The sequence below is a fragment of the Perna viridis genome, chromosome 8 (assembly GCF_037379345.1).
Source record: "Perna viridis isolate PV_CMFRI_1.1 ecotype Kerala chromosome 8, ASM3737934v1, whole genome shotgun sequence".
NCBI classification, from domain to species: Eukaryota; Metazoa; Mollusca; class Bivalvia; order Mytilida; family Mytilidae; genus Perna; species Perna viridis.
Genome location: NC_142452.1, coordinates 46,939 through 71,435, shown reverse-complemented (window position 1 = coordinate 71,435; position 24,497 = coordinate 46,939). Strand labels below are relative to the sequence as shown.

Genomic DNA, 24,497 nt, shown 5'->3' with positions numbered 1-24,497 from the left:
ATTTTGTGCATTTGGTTGTATCAGTAAGCAGAATTTAGATTATCAAGAGTCTCCCTTGTGTTAAGGCTAAAAAGGGGGGTCTGAACTTGACTGTTTTTTGAATATGGACCTATATGAAAATAATAAGTTTTAACAAAATAATAAAAACGCAGATAAAAGACTAGAAAAGGAAAGCAGAGACGCAAAACAAAGGACATTAGATAACCCAAAATTATACGCACACAAAAACAAAATCAAACGAGCAAGACGAGCTAAAAAGTTAGAGCATATCGACCAGTTGCATTGGCAGGGGGAATTCTGCCTTAACAAACGTCTAGGTTTGAGGTCAATCAATATGTAGTAAATATATATTTCTTTGACCTTCAATACTTTTTAATGTCGATATTTGTTTGGTGATAATTGTCAGCATATATATTGTTGTCTGCAAAACAATGTTGTTCCTTTTGTATATCGCCAGGGTCGTTCATAATTGTCCCAGTAGGTATAAAACGCTGTCTTAAGTTTACATGCCAGAGGTAGTATTGTCTACCAGAGAGCAATGAGTCATTTTTTTCTGAAAACAATGGTTGAAATGTCGGATAGAGTTAACGTTCATGTTGATTGAAAGAGTAATCAAGGGAACCAAGGCTATAGCGGTAATCAAAAGAATGTAATCCAGGGACAAAGCCCAGACATTGAAAACAGACATACACAACAAGGAACATAAAGTAACTAAAATTATACATACAAAGTAACAAAAGTAAATGAGCAACCAACTCGGACTCCACTAAAAACTGGGAGCATGGACCAGGTGCACCGGTAAGAGAATCGGGCGCCAAATTTGTCAATATCAGGTCAGGTGTTGAAGTCAAATTTTGAAACATTATTTGTTACTTTCTACTATATTTTTTAAAATGATCCCTACAATCTGTGTTTCAAATGATGGATATCTTCCTTAGGTGGCCCAAAAGCCCTATCAAAATGATGATATTATTATGTAATTCGATGATATGAACGCACATACACAATCTGATAAAAATATAAGCTATATAAATATTTAGTGACGTCCCACCTTGATGTGTTACTATGGAAATCTTGTCACATTGTATTATAAGTAGATTCCGCAGTTAGCAAAATACATGCAGTAAAAGATGTTGCAATCTTTTAATGAAAAATTAGGCTCTATACAGTTTATAATTTTCAAATATTACAAATAGGTGATTCTTTCGTATAGTGATCTGCATACGACGTTTGTTTGATAAGAGATTGTTCTTAGAAACATCACGGTTAGAAATCACATATACATAGAAAATTCAAAGGCAAAACAGAAATTTGATTTCACTTTAAACATTCTAATTAAAAAAGTTCGGGTAAAATAGTAAAAAGATGGTCTTCGTCAACTTTCAGTAAACATGATTTAGTATTCAATGTAAAAAACAGATATGGGGCACGTTTGTTTGGACAGAAAATAGTATACTTCGGACAGTTTGATATCTAGGTATGCACGTCGTTTGATAACATAATACAACTAAAACAACTAAAATCTATATTCAGACCTATAACTTCCGTATAAAGATCACTGAAATTCATATTAAGATATCAAGACAAGAAAATTCTGTATAAAGACCACATTTTGTGTTGTTGTTGTTGTTGTTGTTTTGTTTTGTTTTTTTTTTTTTGCGAAAGTAACAGTTGTAAGATGATTCTCGATAAACCGGTCAATGTCTATTGTATTTAAACACATTTGTTAATAATACCTTTTATGTTATGTTTGGTTGCAAAGATTTCAAAGGAAAAAAGCATATTTAGACTTTATTTTGCTTTCTACTAAAAACAAACTTCATAAAATCGATTGTATTACAAGACCGTTGGTAGGATATAAGCAACATTCCATTTCCTACATAAAACACCTTTACATATTTACCAAGTTCTTTAAACAGACGCTATACTACTAATATTTTTTACAGCAGCTATAATACAAAAATATCCGATTTCATCGGTTTTATCATTTTCTTCAAAAAATCTTGTAAGCGTTCCCGCTTCTTTCATTTTAAGCACACGAGTCATTATTTCTTCCACTTCTTTCTCAGTTGCGTGTGCCCAAAACGAGTCAGAATCACGGTATGTTTTATCCAAAGGGCCTTCTAGGTTTTTGTAATGTGGGAACATATCGTTTCCTAACACACTTACAAAGTTGATTACGTTAAAGTTAGATTCCTCTAGAATCATTCGCATTTTCTTTGCCGGCGGAAACCTAAGTCTATGTTTTAGCATCACATTCTTGTGAAGGCACATATACCAGACAGCATTAGACATCTGTTCCTGTGTTGATTCATTTATCAAAAGTATTCCTGACGGTTTAAGGATTCGTTTAGCCTCAAGAATTGTATCTTGCCATTCCTTGAATGTTTCACCATTAGGCGTCTTTTGTAAATGATGTAAAACCTGAATGAAATAGAACAAGGATAATAGGATCGACAAAAGGGTTCTTTAACGTGCAAGGAACGTGGCATCCTTCCCAACACGGTGCACCACTATGGTTTGCGGTCAGGTTTTCCGTATTATAGCCTGACAACCCCAGCATGTAACACGCCAGGGGTACCCCATTCCACCACCTGGGGCACACATCCCAGTTGCTCTGTGGGCAGAGCGCCTAGCCCCCGGCTAGGTTTCTGAGCACTATTTAGTCGCCTTATACGACAAGCTTAGCGCTGCTGCAGGCCTATTCTTTTAACACCCGGACCTGCACGGGGCAATGAAAAATCTTTCTGCTAAAGAGCAAATTACAAATAGTAGCACAATTCTAATTAAATGATTTCTATGCAATATATGCCTAAATCATGCAAAAAGACTGAGGAACTGTAATTTTAAGGTATTCAGAGGGATAGAAAACAGGGACAATTGTTTCTATTATGAAAAAAGAAAATCCAAAGAAAAAATTGCAAAAAAGGGAAATATTTCCAATCATGGTTTAGGTGATGATATTACATCACATGTTGTTTACATTAACGGTTACAAGTACAAATTTGCCGGTCATTGCAGCGTTATAGCAAAAAGTAATTTCTCTTGCAATCAAAAAAGGGTATCCCTACGCAGATCATTGGCGCATGTCTACTTCAAACTGACCCGATCGTTTCTTGTATAAAGCCGATCCAAGCTTTACATGCAGATTCATATCAAATGAGTTTTTTTTTCTACAAATTTCCGTACTTATGAACTTTTTTGTATTACAGTGATTACTTAATAGTTATGAAACAGATTGAGAATTAAGACTGACGCGGGCAAACTTAAAAAAAAATAAAAAGGCAAACCGAACAAATAGCCAATATATTATTCAGTAATGGAAGTGTGCGGAATCCAACTAATTCCGGTATGATTTGCAAGTGTCAATTCGGCTTAAATGCCCTTAAAATAAACATTTTAATATAGTTTATTCTTTATTACTTCTGTAAAGACATATATAATACGGATAATTGATATTGAAACGCACAGATACCTGATTTATCATAACGGCATCAAATGATTCGTCGGCATAGGGCATAGACGGGAGAAAAGCTTGTTTTACATCAACATTTGCCTCCATACAGTTTTCAACTAATTTTTCTTTTGCCTTCTTTAACATTCCAGTAGAAGCATCCATCATTGATACTTTCCCTACCCCATGCCTAAGCATTGCAATGGTGTAATTTCCAGTTCCGCATCCGGCATCAAGAATATGTATATCCTGAAATAATACTTTTAAAATATTAAAATGGCCGCCAAAAAAACCCTAAAAGTAAAAAAAAAACTGTAAAATAAGTCAAATAGCTATTCTTGACTTGCTAATTTCACAGTGTCAAATGAATAAGCCTACAATAGCGCTCAATACCCTGGACACCAACTGGGGTGCTCTGCCAACTGAGCAACTGGGTTGTGTGACCAATGTGGTTGAATGGGGGTACCCTGCTACATGATGGGGTCGTCAGATCATCATACGGAAAATCTGACCGCAAATCATTCAAGGAACGTTTCTTGCACGTTAAAGAGCCCTGCTGTGAAATTTAACAGGAGAAGGAAACTGAGTTTCGCCACAGGAGGCTAGATTGCCCTATTCCACCTGCCATTTCCTATTTCAAGTGGCAATCCAAAATATTATCACTGTGTCAGATCCCATTTTTCATTTCATCATCATTCATGTTCATTTTATCATATCATACAAGTTCATAGCCCGGATTGAACTGAAATATTACTGGCTGAACGTTAATCACAAATTAATCAATCTAACATCTCAGGCGTTTTCATTTAAAAATGAACACCAAAAAAAGCAGAATTTCAACATTGTTCGATTTCAATAAAAAATGATATTTAAGGTAAAAGAGTAATCAAGAAAACCAAGATTATAGCGGTAATCAAAAGATTGCAATCCAGTATTTGTAAACTTGGCTTTATTCAGTTCTATGGTTGTCAGATTTAGTCAGTAGGCCACTTTTTTTCAAAATGGCCGTCAAAATTTACAAAGTTTAAAAATGTATTTTGGTGAAAATTAATATAAATAATACATTCTAAATTAAATGACGGCCTCATAATTTTGCTGAGTCTGACCATTTGCGAGTTTTAGCGATTTTTGTGTTGTGCTTACAAATACAGTATCACTTATTTTAATTTCCTATCTTCGACGTGGGGAACGTTTTGTTTTTACTTCTGTTTAAAGATTCGTCTTTGTTCTAACCATCATCTTGTCCGTACATCTGCTGAATGGATTGAAACCAAACTTAGTCGAAAGTTGGACCAACAAACGTATTGAAAATTTTACCACGGCCGCCGTCCAAACATCGTAATAAATCGTCCAAAAAATCACAAAATTCGTACAGTATCCATACTTTGCTTGTAAATAGGTCACCACAAGGGCTTTCCATTGGCCGTATTGGAATTTTAATTTAACGTTCTCTATTCTAAGAAAAAAGTACACTTTAAAATATTGCGCCGTAGAAACTGATTTCAAATGCTTATGTAGCAATGGGTAACTGAGAGAACATCATTTTACGCTATAAATAACAGGAAAATTCAATTATTTTTAATAGTGATTTCCACTATTTTGACGGAACTTACCGTAAACGAACGTAACTCAACGAAACACGCCCTATCAGAACCTTATGTGACAGACCGTGAAGGACGGAGAAAATTATTTATAATTAGTACAGATGAAAATCATGGAACCATTCATATCTATTTCACAGTTCATAGCTTTATTAGAGATTAAAAATATTAAATTTCATATTTTGTGTAGTTCTTCCGATAAGCAGATAAATGCGACAGCAGTGACGCTTCGTGATTAAAAATAGGGAGGGTGGAGAAAAAGCTGGATACAAAGCTATAAATAGCTTGTTTGTCGTAATAATGCATAAAGTTAGCAGACTTTCCAATGAAAATGGTCTCCAAACCCCGGACTCCTTCCGGCTCAGCCACTGCGAAAGTAAATGCAAAATGGATATTTAAGTCACAGATATTTAGTCATAGTCTGGAATTAGTCATTTATCTATCCGAAAGTCGTTCGGATGCACACAGGCTAGCTTGCGTTTCATAAACAAATAATTTATTCAAAATTCAAAGTTTTCAATAGGGGCCATATTTTGAAAGATTTTGTAGTTAATTTGTTGTGTTGTATGGAATAAAGCACATTTTGTTTTATGAAACACGGGATATTTTACCCCTTTCAACGACCTAATGCAAATTTTAAAATTCCGCTGAAAGTCAGTTTACTTGTTATGTCACTTTTAAAACGTCCAATGGCAAGGCGATCGCCCCACATTATATCTCGAGATTTGAGATATAATATATATTGATAACAAATGTGCGTTTTAAGTATTATTTATAATACATTTCAACAATAAGATAGGAACTGAATTATGGTATTTATACTGTTCCTGCATGTATAAACAACACACAAGTAAGCACGCGACTACACGCGTAGCTAGATCTCCCTAAAATCAAATGAATGTTCAATGACGCGGTCAAAAATTCACATTTGTCCAATTTCGATAAAAATCGATATTTAGGTTCTCTGAGCCGTTCCAATTAATCATATGCGGCCCAATTTGTAGTAAGAAATACAATATTAAAATGGCCGCCAACGCGGTTGAAAATTCAAGTTTGTCCGATTTGATGAAAATTGATATCAAGATTATTTGAATCCCCAGATAAGCAATATGTTGCTCAATCGGCAATTTGAGCTATGTATCAACCGCCATTTTGAAAATGGCCGCCACCGCGCTCGAAAATTTTAATTTCTCCGATTTTGATGAAAATTGATATCTAGGTTCTTGAAGTCATCCTGTTAAGAATTTGCGGCTACATCGATAATTTGAACTACATATCGTACACCTTTTTCAAAATGGCCGCCACCGCGATCAAAGATTCAAAGTTGTTCGGTTCCGTTGATATCCACGTTTTTAACGCTGCCCCGATTAGTAATGAAAAGACTGTCAATTGACAATAAGTTTCTCAAAAGACAGACAAGGAAACGGGAGGCGACTTCGTGGAAACGTGAATTTTTATTATTATTATTATTATTATTTTAATTCTCATGTCATAAAAATGGTTGTCCGCGCTTTTTTTCAAAAATCTGATTGAGATGAAACTTCACAGGAAGTTAGAACTGCTCTTCGAAAGATACAAAACTCCAATTTTTTTTCAAAATGGCCGGCGGACTGGATGTACCCATTTTTTTACACCGGAAATTTGAACGTCATATATCTCGAAAACTGCTGTTCAGAATTTTACAAAACTTGTTGTGCACAGAAAGTTTAATTATCCAAAATCACGAAATTTAATCACGTGCATCTCGGGTGCAATTTTCAAAATGGTCGCCAACGCGGTCAAATATTCAAACTTGTCAGATTTTGATAAAAAAAAATTAATCCTTAGGTTCTCTGAGCCGCTCGATTAATAATCTGTGGCACAATTAGCAATTGGAGCTACGGGTCGGCCGTCATATTTAAAATGGCCGCCAGTGCGACCGAAAATTCAAAGTTTTCAGATTTTGATGAGTTTTTAAGACGCCACGATTACAAATCTGCGGCTCAATCAATACTTTTAACTACGTATCGACCGCTAAAAAAATTAAAGTTGTTTGATTTCGATGAAATTTAATATCCATGTTCTTTACGCTGCCCCGATTAGTAATGAAAAGATCAATTGATAATATGTTTCTCAAAAGATAGACAGGGAAACGGGAGGCGACTTTTGCACGTTTCATTGAAACGTAAATTTTAATTGTTTCTTTCTATTATTATTATTATCAAGCCCCCAAACACGAAGTGTCGGGGACTTATTGTTTTTGTACTGTTTCTTCTGTATTATTATTTTGTTACCGGTGAACTTGTCCGCGCGTTTTCTGGGAATCTACTAGAGGAATTTAAACGAAACTTGCTGCGAAGTTGGGCCTCACCCCACAGATGTGCATGACGTAAAAACCTTTTTAAAGGAGGGGCGCTTTGGAAGAAAAGTGGGATAGGTCGTAATTTAGGACATCTGGGAAACCAAGGTGGCCAGGAACTTGACATTTGGTGTGGTTGTAGAGTTTGATGATCTCTACAACATTATGTAAAAAAGTGAATCGTGATGCTTTGTGTTACCATGGTAGCAAAAAACAAAAAAAAATCGCCTTTTTTATGATTTTTCAGATTTTTTTTTTATGTAGGAAAAATTACTTATGATATCTTCAACAAATTTCAACGAGTTTTATAAAACCATCTACATGTGATTGAATGCACATTTCAGATTTTATCAGATGGCCAACATTATAAAATGACCGCCATACAAAGTAAGGTACCTTCTTGGAAAATTGTGTAAATATCATTAGAATTTTATGAAAGTTAATATTTAAGCTTAAAATTGTATGCTGAATTCAAATATTTTGGAATGTTAACCTACAGATGTTCACTTCACAAAAAATTAAAAGATGGGGTGCTTCGGTCAAAAAGGGGCATAGGTCATAATATAGGACCATCTAATCAATCTTAGTAGCTATCCACTTGAAAATTTGTCTGGCGGCAGAGTTTGATGACTTCTATAATATTGTTCCAGAAAAGTGACTTGATATTTACGAAAACAACATTCTACTTATCTAAGATCATTGGTTTTAAGATTTTCAACTTCGCAAAATTAAAATAGGAGATAACTTTATATATATATATATATATATTGCAAAAGCAGTAGATATGCTCAATAATTTTCATCTATCGTAAGTACTATGAGGTATGGAGGAGTTGCAGTATAATGGGAAAAACATATTAATCATGTGAAAAAACCAAGAGTTGTTAATCAGTTTTCCGAAACAACTCCATATGGTATCTGCACATCTCTAAAAAAAAAAGGATGCTATGACATAAACAAATTTAAAGAACGTTCGGGTCAACTTTATGAAATTGTACAAAAATATATGCAAACACAAGATGTTATTTTTGGAGGTGACACAGAATCGAACTACTGAGGAAATTCAAAAAGCGATGGTAGGCATTAAAAGAGGAAAATCTGTAGATATATTCCATTTAACGATAGATCATTTCTTTTAAGGAGGATCACATTTGTTAGAACTGTTTCAAGAACTGATATCATACATGTTTGAAATAGGAGGGCTGCCAAACTGTATAAAAAAGGATTACTCAACTCAGTATTTAGGAAGAAAGGAAGCGTAATTGAGACAAAAAGCATAGAGGGATAACCTCAGTACCATGTACAATTATAGAAACAATATTAAAAACAGAAATTAACCAACTCGAACAATATCAGAGTTAGACATGAAAGTATCATCGATAAAATGCACATAACCGCAGTCTCATGATTGATTGGTTATTGGGGTTTAACGCACGAGCAGTCATATTTTAGCTTTATTCAGACGATGAACATAAAATGGATGATAAAATGAACATGAAATGATGATGATGAAAACATGGGATGGGACTCAAGGATACTAAGGTCAACAAATATTGATTGCCACTTGAAAAAGGGAGGGTCGGGTAATTTAGCCTCGTGTGGCGGAGCGCAAAGGTCCCTACTCCTATCGATTACCACAGAAGGATTCTTTCACGTGTGAAGAAAGTGGCATCACTATGGTTTGCGGTCAAGTTTTCGGTATTATAGCCTTAACAACCCCAACATGTAATACGCCAGGGGTACCCCATTCCACCACCTGGGCACACATCCCAGTTGCTCTGAGCGCTTAGCCCCTGGCTAGGTTTCTGTGCGCTATTTAGTCGCCTTATACGACAAGCTTAGCGGTCCTGCAGGCCTATTCTTTTGACACCCGGACCTGCACGGGGCAGCGCTGTCAAATGTAACAACTGTATCTAAGACTTCAAAATTTTACATGGTGTGTAGTAGTGTTAAATTCTGAGCGCAAAATAGAAAGTATCAACAGAGAAATGTATTGCTTGACGTCAAACTGAACAAAAGGACAACAAGTCTGGAAGATGCAGGGAAGAACGCACAAATAAGCATAACCACAGAATACTACAGGATTAAACAAACGATGGTTTCAACTTTGGATACTGATTAAAAAAAATAAAATCATTTTGGAAAGTTCAGTTCTAATTGGGAGAAAAAAGCCACATAAAAACTCTATATCAACACAACTAAGAGAGCTGAGTGATCTAGAAAATCACTCTCTAGGGGGCTGTTATACAACCTCCATAGAGCTATATACAAGATAATAGAGCATACAAAGGCCAGCAAGAGATAGGACAAAGTTGTTTTTACAATTTATTACGCACAAAAGCAAATACATCTATTTTACCTTTTAACCATATAGTAATAAAAAGAAATAAAATATTATTAAGCCAATTCTTAAGTCAAAATCTACTTTCTCTAGTGTAGGAAGGATAAAATGGGATCCTCCTCTCATCTGTTTAGAACATTTTACTTTTATAATTTAATTACCGTATAACTATTTTAGTAAAGAATCAAATTCATGAAAGCCAGGAATATATATTTCTGTGTGTGTGTGTGTGTGTGTGTGTGTGTGTGTGTGTGTGTGTGTGTGAATACGCTATTTTATTGGAGCACTGTATATATATATATATCACACGTCACATTTTTAACAAATATGGATTCTTAGCTGTACATAGAAATTCATTCATTTTTAGTGCAACATGTATATAAACTTTAACAAATAGTAATTTTAAATGTGATTTCGCTGATCTCCAAGGTGATTGATTGATTGATTGTTGGGGTTTAACGGCCGAGCAGCTACACTTCAGCTATATTCAGGCGATGAACATGAAATGGATGATAAAATGAACTCGAAGGTGAAGATAGTCAAAATAATAGAAAAGTAACCCTTGGAATTCGGATTATTCATTGATAATTCTTTGTTTCATATCAGAAATATAAATAAAAAGACTTGGCAAGAAACTTATGTTTCTTTTCTATAATAGCCATCGTAAACACAGCTTCATACGAGTTTAGAGACAAAAAAGTCAAGAGTAAACAATTTGTTCCAACAAGTATGCCCAACAAAGTCTTTGGCCTACCTTATGTTCCTAAGGCACCAGTTCAAGATAGAGAGTTGAATGATTCGTGTGGTGGTATATTTTTTCTCAAGGATCCGGACTTTTGAATTGACAAATGGATGGTGAGCTTGATTTAAATATGTGAAAATATGACGACTTGCGTTAATTCCATGACGTCACACTTTTTTGGTAAGCCAATGTTTTGCTTCACCAATATTATTTATTTATCCATGTTTCTTGAAGTGCAGTTAAGGTCGTCTTAACTTCTTGATTAAATCATTGACAAAGCTGTTCAATCAATGCTTTAAAAAGGACACAATACCACATAGAAGTTTTGTAAATAAATATTTAAAACTTTTGATAAAGTTAAGTAGAACAGAAAAGATTGGGTAGAGTATTCCTTACCAATATCAGTATATTTTCTTTGTTGTTGTTGTATGTATTTTATTTGACAATAGCGTTTCAACTTTCGCATAGTTTTACTTGAAATGAACATATTCAGAATAATAAATCCAATTGTATCGCAATAAAAACGACTACTTATAAATACCTTAAGTTTTTTCTTGAGATGTACTTGAAGTAACCCGGCAAATATATCCACGCCTGCTGCGCATCTTCCATTATCATAGTTTCTGCATGTTTTATCGTACAGTTCGTATTTGCTCATGGTTGTCTGACTTTTGGTCTATAAATGTCCAAAGACCAAGTGATCACTATATATTCGTTACATATTAAAAAACAAACATGCAAAGATGTAACTGATTACTATGTGCAAATAGTAACCATTTATTTCGAAATAAAAAAATCATGTCATTTTATATTTTTTGTTATGTATTTGCTATTGTATTTACATGCGAATTTTTATGTCACAGTTTATATGTAAAATGTTTGAAAGACATATTTTGATATCTCTACATGCCATATAATTAGCCAGAAATTGTTGGCGAATGTTTCATTTAAAATATCCATGTAATCAAATTCGATTTCCAATATATCTTCTCACGATTGTATGAAAATATAACGAAAACAAATTTCAGTCAAATAATCGATATAAATGCATTTTGTCTACTTTTGTTTTCCTAATAAATGTGATTGATTTTTGAAATTTATTTTCAGGTGCGTTACGTTCCGTTTATATTCCATTTAATTCATAAAGGTTGATCTTCTGCTATTCAAAACAGTAATACGATCTACGGCTTGTTATATATCATATCAACTTGTATTAATGAAAGTTCAGTTCGAATTATTTTCCTGTGGTATTATTCTAAAAATGAAATAATGTGAGGTATCTTTAACACAAACCATTTTAATTTAAATTAGCAATATTACAAAACGAAATCAGTTGTTACAATACCATAGTCCTTCGAAAGAAAAAAATAATGTATCAATATATTTTCATTTTCCCGTTACCAGGAGTTCCACAGACACGTTTTGATCAATTACGAAGATGTTCATATTTTTGAAATTCCTACCGTCTGTGGTCAAAAAGTCCCATTATATTCGTTTATAGTTACTTAAATGGTAAATGACGATAACATGTGCATCTGTTCGTAAACTATGCATTGTTTTCTATCAGGATGACTTTCATCTAGTTTAAAAAAAGAAATCAAGGGAATCAAGATTCCAGCGGAAATCAAAAGAATGTAATTTAATAGCAAAGACCAGATTTTGATAACAGTTACGCAAAACAAAGAATATAAAATAACCAAAATAATACATACCAAGTAACTTAAATAAATGAGCAACTCGGACTAATAACTGGGAGCATGGACCAGACTTACCGGTAGGGTAAGTATCCTCTGCTTTTAGTAACCCCCGAGTTGCTAATAAAAAGTCAGTTCCAGGATAGAAAAACTATGAACTATGATACGTTGAACAAATCAGTTTTCATGGTGCAAATTGATACCCCGTAAGGATCAACGAGTTCATGATGACGACCATAACACTTCTATAGTAATGCCTTTAATCTTATTACAAAATGATCCTATTCCAGAAGCCTAATAGTAAGAGGTCTAGCGCGATACAAAAAATCTGTGTAGTTACGGCAAGCTCTTGCACAACGTATGAGTTCTGATATAAAAACTCCCTATGTTAGTGCTGAAGGTATGTTGCCTCAGATGAAAAGAATAAAGAATGAAAAATCATCGCGTTTGGCGTATAGTTTGGTCAATAGTGTTCCTTCACCATCGATCGCTTAGTGTAGGTCGTCAGTGTCAGTGTTTGTAGTATTCCTTATCTCAAGTTCTTTTGAGTAGATACGATGTATCAAATCCCCGAAACTAGGATTGTTTAACGATAGTAACTCATCTATTCAGCGGAAATTGAGATTAAAGGATCTATCTTAACGATGTTTCTTTAAAGTATATAAAGTCAGCCTCAGTCAGAAAAGGAATAGATCATCAAGTAGAAGAGCACAATTTATTCTCATTGGAATGCCGATTGTTTGTTGAAAAACGCACTTTAGGTCCGTGTGCATTTATGTTGTTCTTCTGGTTTCTGAAAAAAGTATATCGATGAATTTGTCCCTTTATAATTCACAAAGATTTCTGTTCACTGTTAGTCTAAGAACAATATAGCCAATACCCGTTGATAAATTTCCTTTCAAAACAATTTTCTTCGATACATAAAGCCATCTTGCAGATTATGTATTGTCTACAGATATATAGTCCAAATCTACAAATTTTCATAATTTCTCATGCCTTAGTGCAGTCATCCAATGCAGAACACATCAAATGTGTTTAAAAGAGTAATCAAGGGAACCAAGGCTATAGCGGTAATCAAAAGAATGTAATCCAGGGACAAAGACCAGACATGGAAAACAGACATACACAACAAATAACATAAAGTAACTAAAATCATACATACAAACTAACAAAAGAACTGGGAGCATGGACCAGGTGCACCGGTAAATTAGGAGTTAAGGGAGGGTGGAATGGAATTGCCAATTGTCACACAAGTCTAATTTAAAAAAAAAAGACTCCTTAACTATCTGCGTAATTAACTCAGTGAGATGCACCAAACATAACTAGCATTCTTAACTTCATAAGCAATGCCATTAACAAACAAAGAAGTCAGAGGATGTCTTGAGAAAAGTATTTGGTCAGTTACACCCAATCTCATCAAAGGGAATAGCCCCGTGCGGGTCCGGATCTCAAAAGAACAGGCCCACAGCAGTGCTAAGCTGATCGTAAAGGGCGACAAAATGGTACTCGAACCCTAGCCAGGGACAAGGGTGCTCTGCCCACAGAGCAACTGGGTTGTGTGCCACAGGTGGTGGAATGGAATACCCCCGGCGTGTAACATGCGGGGGTTGTCAGGCAATAATACGGAAAACCTGACCGTAAATCATAGAGGTATTCCGTCTTGGGAAATATATCACGTTCCAACCGCATTAAAGAACCCTGCTGTGGTATTCAACAGAGTAAGAACATGTGCGCTCCGCCACAGTAGGCTAAATTGCCCGACCCTACCCATCCCTCCCTTTTCTAGTGGCAATCAAAATTTGTCGAACCTATTATTCTTGTGTCCTATCCTTTTTTTCGTTCCATCATCATCATCATTTCATGTTAATCTTATCATCCATTTCAAGTTCATCGCCTGAATATAGCTAAAATATTGCTGCTCGGTCGTTAAACCCCAATTATCAATCAATCAGTCAATCAATCAAAGTGAATAAGGACAAAAATCCTAAATTTGCCCCTTTCACCAGTTTTAATATACAACCTTTGAGCACATTGTTGTTATCCTTGTTGTTTGAAATTCGATTTTTATAGGGTTTTACATTGAATACACTTGTATATGAAACCTTTAGCGTATTGTATTTATTTCGCTGTCGCTTCGAGACAAAACATTCACTTAAAGACGGTTACGCGATCATTCAACGGCTGAGAGGTTATCTAATACTACTCTGATACTGATACTTATTCAAAAGATGGTTACTTGTATATGTGGTTTATTTCTTAATTAATCCAACTTCCATACACGTGAGTTTAAACGGAACAGCCGTTATGATTGTACGCCTAGGGAAATTTTTGTCACAAAAAATACCGTATTTGTCATATCAGATTTGTACTCATTTTAACATGGGTACGGCATTTATGTTCGATTATTATTTAACACCGAGCGACAGTGAGGTATTTAATGAGATATAAATGCCAAACCCATGCTAAAATGAATACAAATCAACCACTTCCATTAATTATTTCTTAAACAAAACTTTCTCTACAAGCTATTAAAATTGAATAAAATTGAACGTACCTGAAAAGGGAAATACTCCGAAAACAAAAGAACATATATATGTCTCGATTCAATGCTTTAAAATACGATATTTTCTTATTCTTGTATTTATTTTTTTCTCGTTTTAATTTTTTTCTGTATAATTACTTAACCATACAGTAAAAAAAAGATAAGAAATTTTATTTTTTTGTTTGAATTTTCATTCATATTTTTATTTTCTTGAATTTGAATCTGCTACAATTTGTATATTTTCCCCTACCATATGCCAAAATGAATTAATTGATGTACTTGATTGAAAATTGTAAAATTCTATTAGAAAGCAACTAAACTAATGACAATGAAAACGTTACTCTTACATGGCTGGTATAATTGTAGCCAAAACTATTAAATAAATATTATTATACTGATATCGTTGAAGAATCCATAAAACACGGTCATATCCGTAGACACGGATATTTTGTTTACAGCGACAGTACTCTGTACACTGTTCGGCTACAACTGTGTCGAAATCAGTACTTCAGGATTATTTCAAATTCGACCATAATTCCCCTTAAAATTACATTTTACAATTACTAGCAGACACACACACTAAATAAAATGTAATAAACAAACATAACATGTACAGGAAAACAGGAGAAAATGAGCAACCCGGACTCTACTAAACACTGGGAGCACGGACCAGGTATACCGGCAGGGTAAGAATCCTCTAGTTTTCTAGCAATTCTCACTGAATTTCCCATAAAGAGTGTAGTCCGGAGTAGGCGAAATAAGAAACAAAACTATGACACGGTTCTCATGGTGCAGATGGATACACTATAACAATCCAAAAGAGCATCATACCTTAAAACCTCACTAGTAATAACTTCAAAATTCATAGCCAAATGACCCTGTTCCAGAAGTCTAGTTGTAAGACCTTTAGCACCGTTTAAAAAGTGTGCGTAGTTGCCAAAGTTGCAAATGCAGAATGAGAAGTGGTCGTGTTTGTCTTATAGTATGTTCATGAGTTTTTTTCCATCGACCTCTAGGTGTATATCATCATTTGAGGCTTAGTTCTAAAACCTTATGAGTTATAGAAACGCAAATAAGAAGAATACTAGAAACTCCAGTTTTTGTGGAAGAAGGTTCATATAGAAGAAACAGTACGCCGAAGAGGCCGATAATCTGATCTACCAGACCAACTAATCAAGCAACATGGAACGTAAGAACTATGTACGAGGCAGGGAGTGTTCCCAGATTAGCTGCAGGGATGTGTGCAATATAATTTAAAATTTTCTTGGGATATGCGAAACAAGATGTACAAAATCAAGACAAGTGAAGTTAGATAGGAGTTGTTGCTATACTCAGGGCACGAAGAAGACAACAACCTACATACCCAAGGAGTAGCCTTGATGTTGTCTATATGGTACAGTCAGCTTTAATCGGGTGGGAGTCTCATGTACCTAGAATCATCAAAGATATTTAGAATAAAAACAAATATGTTCCATTTGAATATCATCCAATGCTATGCACCAACAAACAATAGTGACGATTAAATAGATGGTGCCTTATATAAAAAAATAAAATCCCTGATAGACAAAAATTCTACAAGTTATGTAAACATCTTAATTTGCGATTTAAATACAAAAGTTTGTAGTAACAACAAAGGTAATGAAGCGGCAATTGTTTGTAGGCACCGATTTTGCTCACAAAAATATCCAAAAAGCAATATTGTTCTCACAAGATCACATCACAGAAAATCAGATTGACCATTTTCCATCTGCAGAAAACTAATTGTTAAGAGTAAAGAGATGAACAAATGTGACTTCACATCACCAACTTGTTGTATTTAAATTAGTAGAGAACTAAATACATATAGAATATGAAAAAAACGTAAAAACAAATTGATTAATGTGACCCCACTTTCGGCCTTACGGCCTTCGTCAGGGGCAAAAAGTATTGAAGATAAAACTGATCATCCCTTCCACAGAGATAAGGTGCCCTTAAAAATCGATCTTGAACATTATGAGATATATGTATCAATTTCATGATGAAAACTGCTAAAACGAAAATCCGTTAAATCAGGGTTATGTTGACTAAATAATACGGGTTTTGACATTCATTCCAAAGGGTTTGGCAGTCCCAAGAAAGAAGATCAATTTGTTTTTTTTACGTTTTATTTATATTTTCTTTTTTCTTTTTAACCTTTTAAACGTGGCTACCTTTCAAACATTCATTTTTCTTATCGACGTTTAATTTGAGCCACTTCACAACATAGATTATTTCCAAAAAAAAGAAAACCTTATTTAGTAACAGCCATTATTACAGAGGAAGTATGTCATAAACAATCCCGGGAAAGGATTTCAGCAGGGTCTTGTTGAGTAGAACGAGCGAAGAGTAGACCAAATAACCAAGCTGGTTTTTGAAAAGGTACATCTTGCACTGACCAAATTTCAAGTTATTTGGAACAATCTTTTGAATGGAACTCTTCTCTGTATGATACATTCATTTTGGAATTTACGTAGGCATCATGGTGTTTCCAGTGATACTGTAAACAACATAAAAAGTTCATATGAACTTCAACTTCAACTGTACAGTTACCCATGGAGGTCAGCTAACAGAACCATTTAATGTCAAAACTGGAGTACGACAATGCTGCTTACTTTCACCCGTTCTTTTTCTTTTGGCAGTTGGTTGGATAATGAAGACATTAACATATCGCTTGCGAAATAGCATCCAACGGACGCACTGGACACAACAGGAATACCTCAACTTCGCAGACGATACAGCTCTCACTTTGCATGCTCACTACCAAATGTTACGCAAGATATACAAAGTATTTGAAATATCAGTTAAAGCTAGACTAAGAATAAATAAGAAGAAAACATGAAAACCAAGGTCCTAAAGACCAACACATACCATATATAGAACAAATTAAATTAGATAAAAACCTCTACAGGATAACACAAATTAAACATAGCTAGGCAGCATATGATGGTAAGGATGTGAAAGATGTGAAAGGCTGAATTCAAAAGAGTGATCAAGTTATCCAAGATGCTAGCGGAAACCATAGGAATGTAATCCAGGGGCAAATACCAGACATGGAACACAGACATACAAAACAAAGGACATAAAAGAACCAAATAGGACATACAAAGTAACTAAAGTAAATGAACATCTGGTTTAAAAGAGAAACCATGGAACCAAGATTATAGCGGAAATCAAAAGATTGTAATCTTATAACAAAATCAATACACTGATAACAGACACAAAACAACAAAGAGCATAAAATAACCCCCACCCCCCCCCAAAAAAAAAAAAAAAAAAAAAAAAAAAACATAAAAAGTAACAAAAGTTAATGAGTAACTCCACTAAAAACTGGGAGCATGACCAGATGCACCGGTAGGGTAAGCGTCATTAGCTTTTCTATAAACAGTCGCCGAATTTCTCATAAAAAGTTAAGTATGGGGTAGGCGAAAGAGGAAAGGAAAACTATGACACTTTGAACAAATCAGTTTTCATGGTGCAGAATGATCCACAAGTTCATGATGACGACTATAAAACATCTATGGTGATGACTTCAATCTTGTAGCAACATAACTTTGTTCCGCAAGCTTAATTGTAAGAATTCTTGCGCGATACAAAATGTCTGTGTAGTTACAGCAAGCTTTGGTATAACGTTTGAGATTGATAGGGAATTTCTATACGCTGGTGCTCAAAAGATCTTGCCATAGATGAAAGGAAAGTTGAAAATACGGAATGAAATGTCATTGCGTTGCCGTAAAGTTTGATGAACAGATTTACTTTACTATTGATATCTACCTTTAGGTTAATATATGAGTCTGACACTACAGTGTCTATAGTATCCTTCATCTCAAGTTCTTTGGGGTAGATGCGATGTATCAAATCCCGTTCATAAATACCTGTTTGAGACACATTTTCCATGACTTTTGGCAAAATACAATCAGCGACTCAGAATTATGGGAAACAACAGAACAAAAACTGTAGACCAAGAGCTTCTATAGAGACGCTGGATTTTAGAGCATACACTAAGGAAACCACCAACCAATATCACACAACAGGACCTAAAGTTGAAACTTAGTAACAGCTGTAAGGGATTTGGAGACAACTGAACAGATTTGGAAAGAATTGGAGTGAACTGAGCGAAAACAAGTCAGGAAAATGGGAAATTGAGACAGCCTATAAGGCGCCCTCTGCCCCAGAAGGGGTAAAAGGCAACATTGATGTTTTGTTGAGTGGTTCCCTTAAATTGTCAATGTTTCAGCCAGAAAAAAAATAAACAACACGATTTATTATTTTTTTTCGAAACACCTAGAGGAATTAAACATAACCATTGTAATTGATAAAACTATTTTTAAGTCAAGATATTAACTACATAACATAGAAAATCATCTTATTCTCAACCACGCTTGTTAAATATTGTGTGCAAAATAACTGACTTACCTAAAGATTTCGTAATTTAAAAGTGGAATACATCCAACAAATTGAAGAATAACATTGTGTCTGCAAAACTGTTTGGTCCCGATAAATAAATGTAGATATTCATCCATATATTTTGCCAAATATTGCAATCCATTCATGGCTTTAAGCTTATGGTCAGTGTGTCGAAGCTTACTTTCTCCACTTTCAAGAAAGTTTCAATGTTACAATCGGTGACGTAATGATTATTTTTATTGAAAGTGAACCCATATCTTTACCTTTTTGTAACTAAAACACAAGTGTAAATCTCAACGTAAAAATAATAACAACCACTGTGATGGAAAGATACTGTACATTGTATACAGAACTGAATCATCTTTTTTGGAAAACTTCATGTAAATAAAAATAAAGCATAGTAAAATAAACATATTACTCAAAGTAATAGCACGTTACAGTACAAGGTATAGAAACAGCGTAAAATAACTCTTAGTGTCCTACAAATGAAAAAAAAACATCAATGCTTAAAAAAAAAACAATCGCAAAGTCATTCGTGACAACTTGATCTATGTCAAGATCATAATCAACAAAATGACAAGAAAACATACCGCTCGTGTGGTGACAATGGTGTGAATGTTGCTTACAGTAGAACCATTAGTCAGCAATTACAAGTATGGTCACGGATATACGTTGATAAATAGATGTGTAATGTACCATATAGAACGATTTGTAGGTCTGTTTCTATAACAGTGCTCAGAGCATAAACTATTTGATCAATATCAAATATTCTTACTTATTCATTTGTTAACCAATTTGCTTATTTCAGTTGATTTTTCCAATGTTCTGGTATGCATGTACCTGCTAATCATTATGTAGCTAGCCTGTTTCTATGTACCTGCTAATCATTTTGTACAGGTCTTACATTTTTCATCGCGACCTACTTTACACTGGCCCGTCGTATTTTGTTAAGGTTCGAATGACATCTCTTATATTCCTAGGTTCAATTAAATGCCAAAAAATGGTGTCTTGGGAAAGACTTTGGAGATATTTTTAAAAGCCTCTTCGTTTCAAATGGATGTAGATGGTAAGGTTTCCGAAAGGGTGGATGGTAAGTCAGCACAAATGAACTCTTTTACTATAAGGCACAACTACAACCCATTTTGTTACATGTTACGTTCTAATCCTTTCTTTATGTTCGCTAGCTTGCAGTCACGCAGTAAACAATGATGACAGATTTCATCTAGATGTTTATAAGTTGTATCATCAGGTTAGAAAATACGCAGAATTCGAAGAGCTTGCAGGTTGTGTGGTATGTTTGTTGAACATGTCTGGGAGACATTAATTTGGAGACAGGTATTGGTGACTACCAGTGTGATAACCGGTGAAGGTCAATTAACTTTTAACCGTCTGAAACAGAAGTAGCAGTATCAAAATGTTTTTTTACTGTCAGAAATTTCATGAGGAAATGTAATTAAATAAAGCGTTAGCCTAATCGATAAAATTTTCGAAATTTTGTGATTTGTTCCATTTCGTGTCGACATGGACAATATGTGTACAATAGTCTAAAGGAAGCTCCCAACCAGCAAACTTAATGGGTATCGGATTTTAAATATTCAGTCCTACTAGCATATTACGCAAACTGTCTGGCACTGGCTGGCTGTCTGAAGGCAAACATAGTTGTTTCAGAAAAGACTTTGGATATTGTAGAGCTCACGAATACATTTCTTCTGTTCTGTTTTTAGGCAGGGACGATATGTAAGGACACAAGGAGTTCTTTTTGTTGCAAAATGTGTGATTGAAGCATACACAAACAGGCTACTCTGAGATTTTTTTTTTACTTTTTGGAACCTTTCTATGATGGTGTTGTAATTAAATCCATTTTTCTTTGATTGTTTTTCAGTTTACCTAGATATGTTTTTAAGGATTTTACATTTGAACAAATGCGCTTTAGCCTAAAAGGTTGACTAAATTGTCATGCTCAGTCTGGGTAGATGAATAACAGCTCTTGGGAATATGGTATTGATTGGTTTCAGTGGGTTTGGAGTATAAATCTGTGGCCAGCTCATGCTCTGATAAATTGCTAGAAGTAGAGAAAAATGTGATGAAAGTAGCAGATGTTTCGTGAGTGAATTTAATTGAATGATGTTGATTGTTAGCACGTGTGGTAAGATTATTAGTTCTGCTTTGTCATGGGGCCAGCCAATGTTTACATCGTCAATAAACCTATACCAGGACAGAGTTTTTTTTTCTAAACTCGATTCTCTACACTGCTACATTGGGTCAAATTAATACGGGAAAGATAACGTAAGCATAGAATGATCTTAGAAATTACCCATCGATGTTAGCGCTGTCAAATTTGCGAAACGAACTTTTGGTCGTTCCCTCTGCGGTATTCGAACAAGTACCGATGTGACATCTATAGCACCACCGCATGTACCATGCCCAGTGCCGTGGACTTCTCGGCCAGCTAGGCTGTATAAAAATATATCTTTCGCCGACCGGGCCATTCCTCGTCGTAGGATAAATCCAGAGTCGTAACTTAGTACACAATTTATGGTAGTACGGGACAGCTAATCTAGGTTTTATTATGTATGATAATGTGACGACTCTATTCGCCTGCAGACTTCTGTATAAGATAACAAAAATCCCCAACACTGTTAGGAGTAATATCGAAATTTACCATCAATATCATGTTCATCGTCTGAATATAGCTGAAATATTGCTGCTCGGACGTTAAACCCTAACAAACAAACAAACAAATCGAAATTGTACCACTATGAAATCCACAGCAACTCCACCAGCACTGAATTCAGCGTTCTAGGCCAATCGACCAGCAAGGCCATATAAAAATCATGTTCGTAGGTCAAATTTTCGACTGTACCTTATTTTGACGCATGGTAGTATAGAACATCTCATCTATCAATTATATTTTGTTTACATAAGCTGTAATAGATTACAATTCACAATGATACTGATAAAATCTCAAAATTTTGAAATTTAATCTTTTGGTTGCATATTTTTTTTCAACAGAACATCGCCATTTACCACCCTCAAAAATTAATCTCAATTTTCTAAATCCGATAGTAGCAAATGAATTCCAACTACCAAAGACTAAAAGAATGTTATTTTTGTCTAACAAATTCAAGAGACTGTCCATGTATTCTATGATATAGGTATAACTGCATGAAAGGATGCATTTAATGTACATTAAATTTCAAATTGCAGAAAATACAGCACAAAAAATGCAGTGGACAGTTTCTCATTTGCTTTTCCTTTCAACCAAATTTATTTTGACAACTAATTTCTTAGATCGAATTCTAGTTTAAAGGCAGAATTACTGATAGGTAGTTACAATTTTAGAGTAGTCTATAATGAACTGTCGTGATTTTTAACAGATCATAATAGGTGATGACATTTTTTGTTGATCTATTATGAACTGTATTGACCTATTACAGATCATGAAAGGCGATGACAATATTCTCTTCATCTGTTGTGCACTGTCGTAGCTTGTTACAAATCGGGACATATATTTACATTTTTAGACCTGTTATAGTTTATAACGATTTGTAATAGGAATTCGTCGAAATCAATAGGTGTAACATAATTCTGACCTTATATTACACTATATCAAGAGGTTTAACAGTCTACTATAAAAATTCTTGACTACTAGTGTATATATGCACTGCAGATTTGTGTAACGGAAAACAAATACATGTAGCAATATATGTAGACCTCATGGTGAAATGCAACACATTCAGTAGTAGAGTCAATGATGGTTTCAATCATACCATATAAAAAATTCATTACTGAAACCTAAATCAATAAATGTTTTATTAATTAGATTCGGGAAAAGTTATTGATGGTTTAAAGCGTAATAATAAATACGGTTTCCGAAATATCCAACTTTGAGCCCTTGCTGTCCTCTATGTCATGGATGTCTCTCCATACGTAGCCGATGTCAACATAGCCTACATGTACTACTTCGATTGAAAACTCGTACATTTCTGGATACCGTGTTTCCCTGCTGTTAGTACAGTATTTGCAGGACTCATGAATGGACAGGGTGGTCGTGTCGCAATAGAACAGGCGATGAAACAGAGACTGAGAGAGTGAAAGTCTCTTCTTTCAGATTTTCAACAAGTAATTATGTATTTACAATATAAACTTTTTTCTTCCATTTACGGGATGTCACAGTCTCCATGGTTAACGTTTTGGATCACAAGCCCTGAACTTTAAATTTATGACATAAGTGCCTTGTTAGTAATGTCTTGTTTTCTCGTTTTTATCATGCACAGGTCAGAACAGCTTTCTGTATAGTTGCCTACAGTAAACGTTTATACATCAGTACTCCAGACATTAGAGGGATGTATTAAAGAAACGAAAACAGAAAAGAACTCCACAATTTGGAGAAATTTCACAAGGCCTAACAAGTCATACTTTGGACCAAAATGAACAAATCTTTGTATTAAACATTGTTGACGTTCCAAAAGATCACAATTTACAAGTTGCTCATTTACTTTTGTTACTTCGTATGTATTATTTTAGTTACTTTATGTTCTATGTCGTGTTTGTCTGTTTTCAATGTCTGGTCTTAGTCCCTTGATTTTAATATTTTGATTTCCGCTAGAATCGTGGTTCCCTTGAATACTCTTTTATTCCCAGTTCAACAATATTTAAATTGACAATGTTTATTGCATCGTCAACTGCAGCAGAAAAACATTGAGACTGAGAAAGCTGCATTTCCTGTAAAATAGATAAAAAAAAAGTAGATAACTATATCATGTCAAAAATCTCAAAAACTTAAAATAACCAAACAATACGTACGAAGCAACAAAAGTAAAAGTGCATCTCGGGCTGAAAAAAAAACTAGGAACATGAATCAGGTCCACCGACAGAGTATGCGTATTCTCTTATTCTAGAAACATCCATCGAGTTGCTGATAACAAGTCAAGTTCTGGGTAGACGAAAGAGGTAGAAAAATATGTTTCAAACATTTCTTTATGTTTGGAAGATGATTTTGAATCGTTTTAAGGAGGCTGGCGAGTATTAAAATTCGTGTCCACTGCGCAAGTTGATGTGCATGTTTCCCGAATTGTGTCACTGTTGTGTAGATTTGTCTAAAATCATTTAGTAATGACTCAGTTAAATACGATCTGTTAAAATATTTTATTGTACAACGTACAATCAAAATTGTAAGAACTTAAAAAAATTGAAAAAGATAGGTCCCATCACCAACTTTTTACTGGGTTTTGACAATCTTAGAAGTCTCATTTGATCAGGAATAATAATTTTCTTTATGTTATGTGCCAAGCTACTCAGAGAATTGATAGACAACCAACTGTATAACACTGCATGTAGTAAGCAGTTTTATGACAAAGAACA

At 34.6% G+C, this 24,497-nt stretch overlaps 1 protein-coding gene across 4 annotated transcripts; it reads right to left on the bottom strand.

Moving 5' to 3' along the window:
• Positions 1–1,129: 1,129 nt before the first annotated feature.
• LOC148608700 (uncharacterized) lies at positions 1,130–14,872 on the bottom strand. 4 transcript variants are annotated; one of them, XM_088596359.1, is made up of 5 exons: positions 14,724–14,801; positions 12,248–12,962; positions 11,017–11,151; positions 3,476–3,703; positions 1,130–2,424 (listed from the first exon to the last, which is right to left on the bottom strand). In XM_088596359.1, the coding sequence occupies exons 3-5, from the start codon at positions 11,131–11,133 to the stop codon at positions 1,912–1,914; spliced, it is 858 nt and encodes a 285-aa protein (XP_088452485.1). In that variant the 5' UTR covers positions 11,134–11,151; positions 12,248–12,962; positions 14,724–14,801; the 3' UTR covers positions 1,130–1,911. The 4 variants fall into 4 exon arrangements, with proteins under 4 accessions (XP_088452485.1, XP_088452484.1, XP_088452486.1 ...); XM_088596358.1 differs by lacking the exon at positions 12,248–12,962 and having other exon boundaries at positions 14,724–14,872; XM_088596360.1 differs by lacking the exons at positions 12,248–12,962; positions 14,724–14,801 and adding an exon at positions 12,188–12,206.
• Between the last annotated feature and the right edge of the window lie 9,625 nt (positions 14,873–24,497).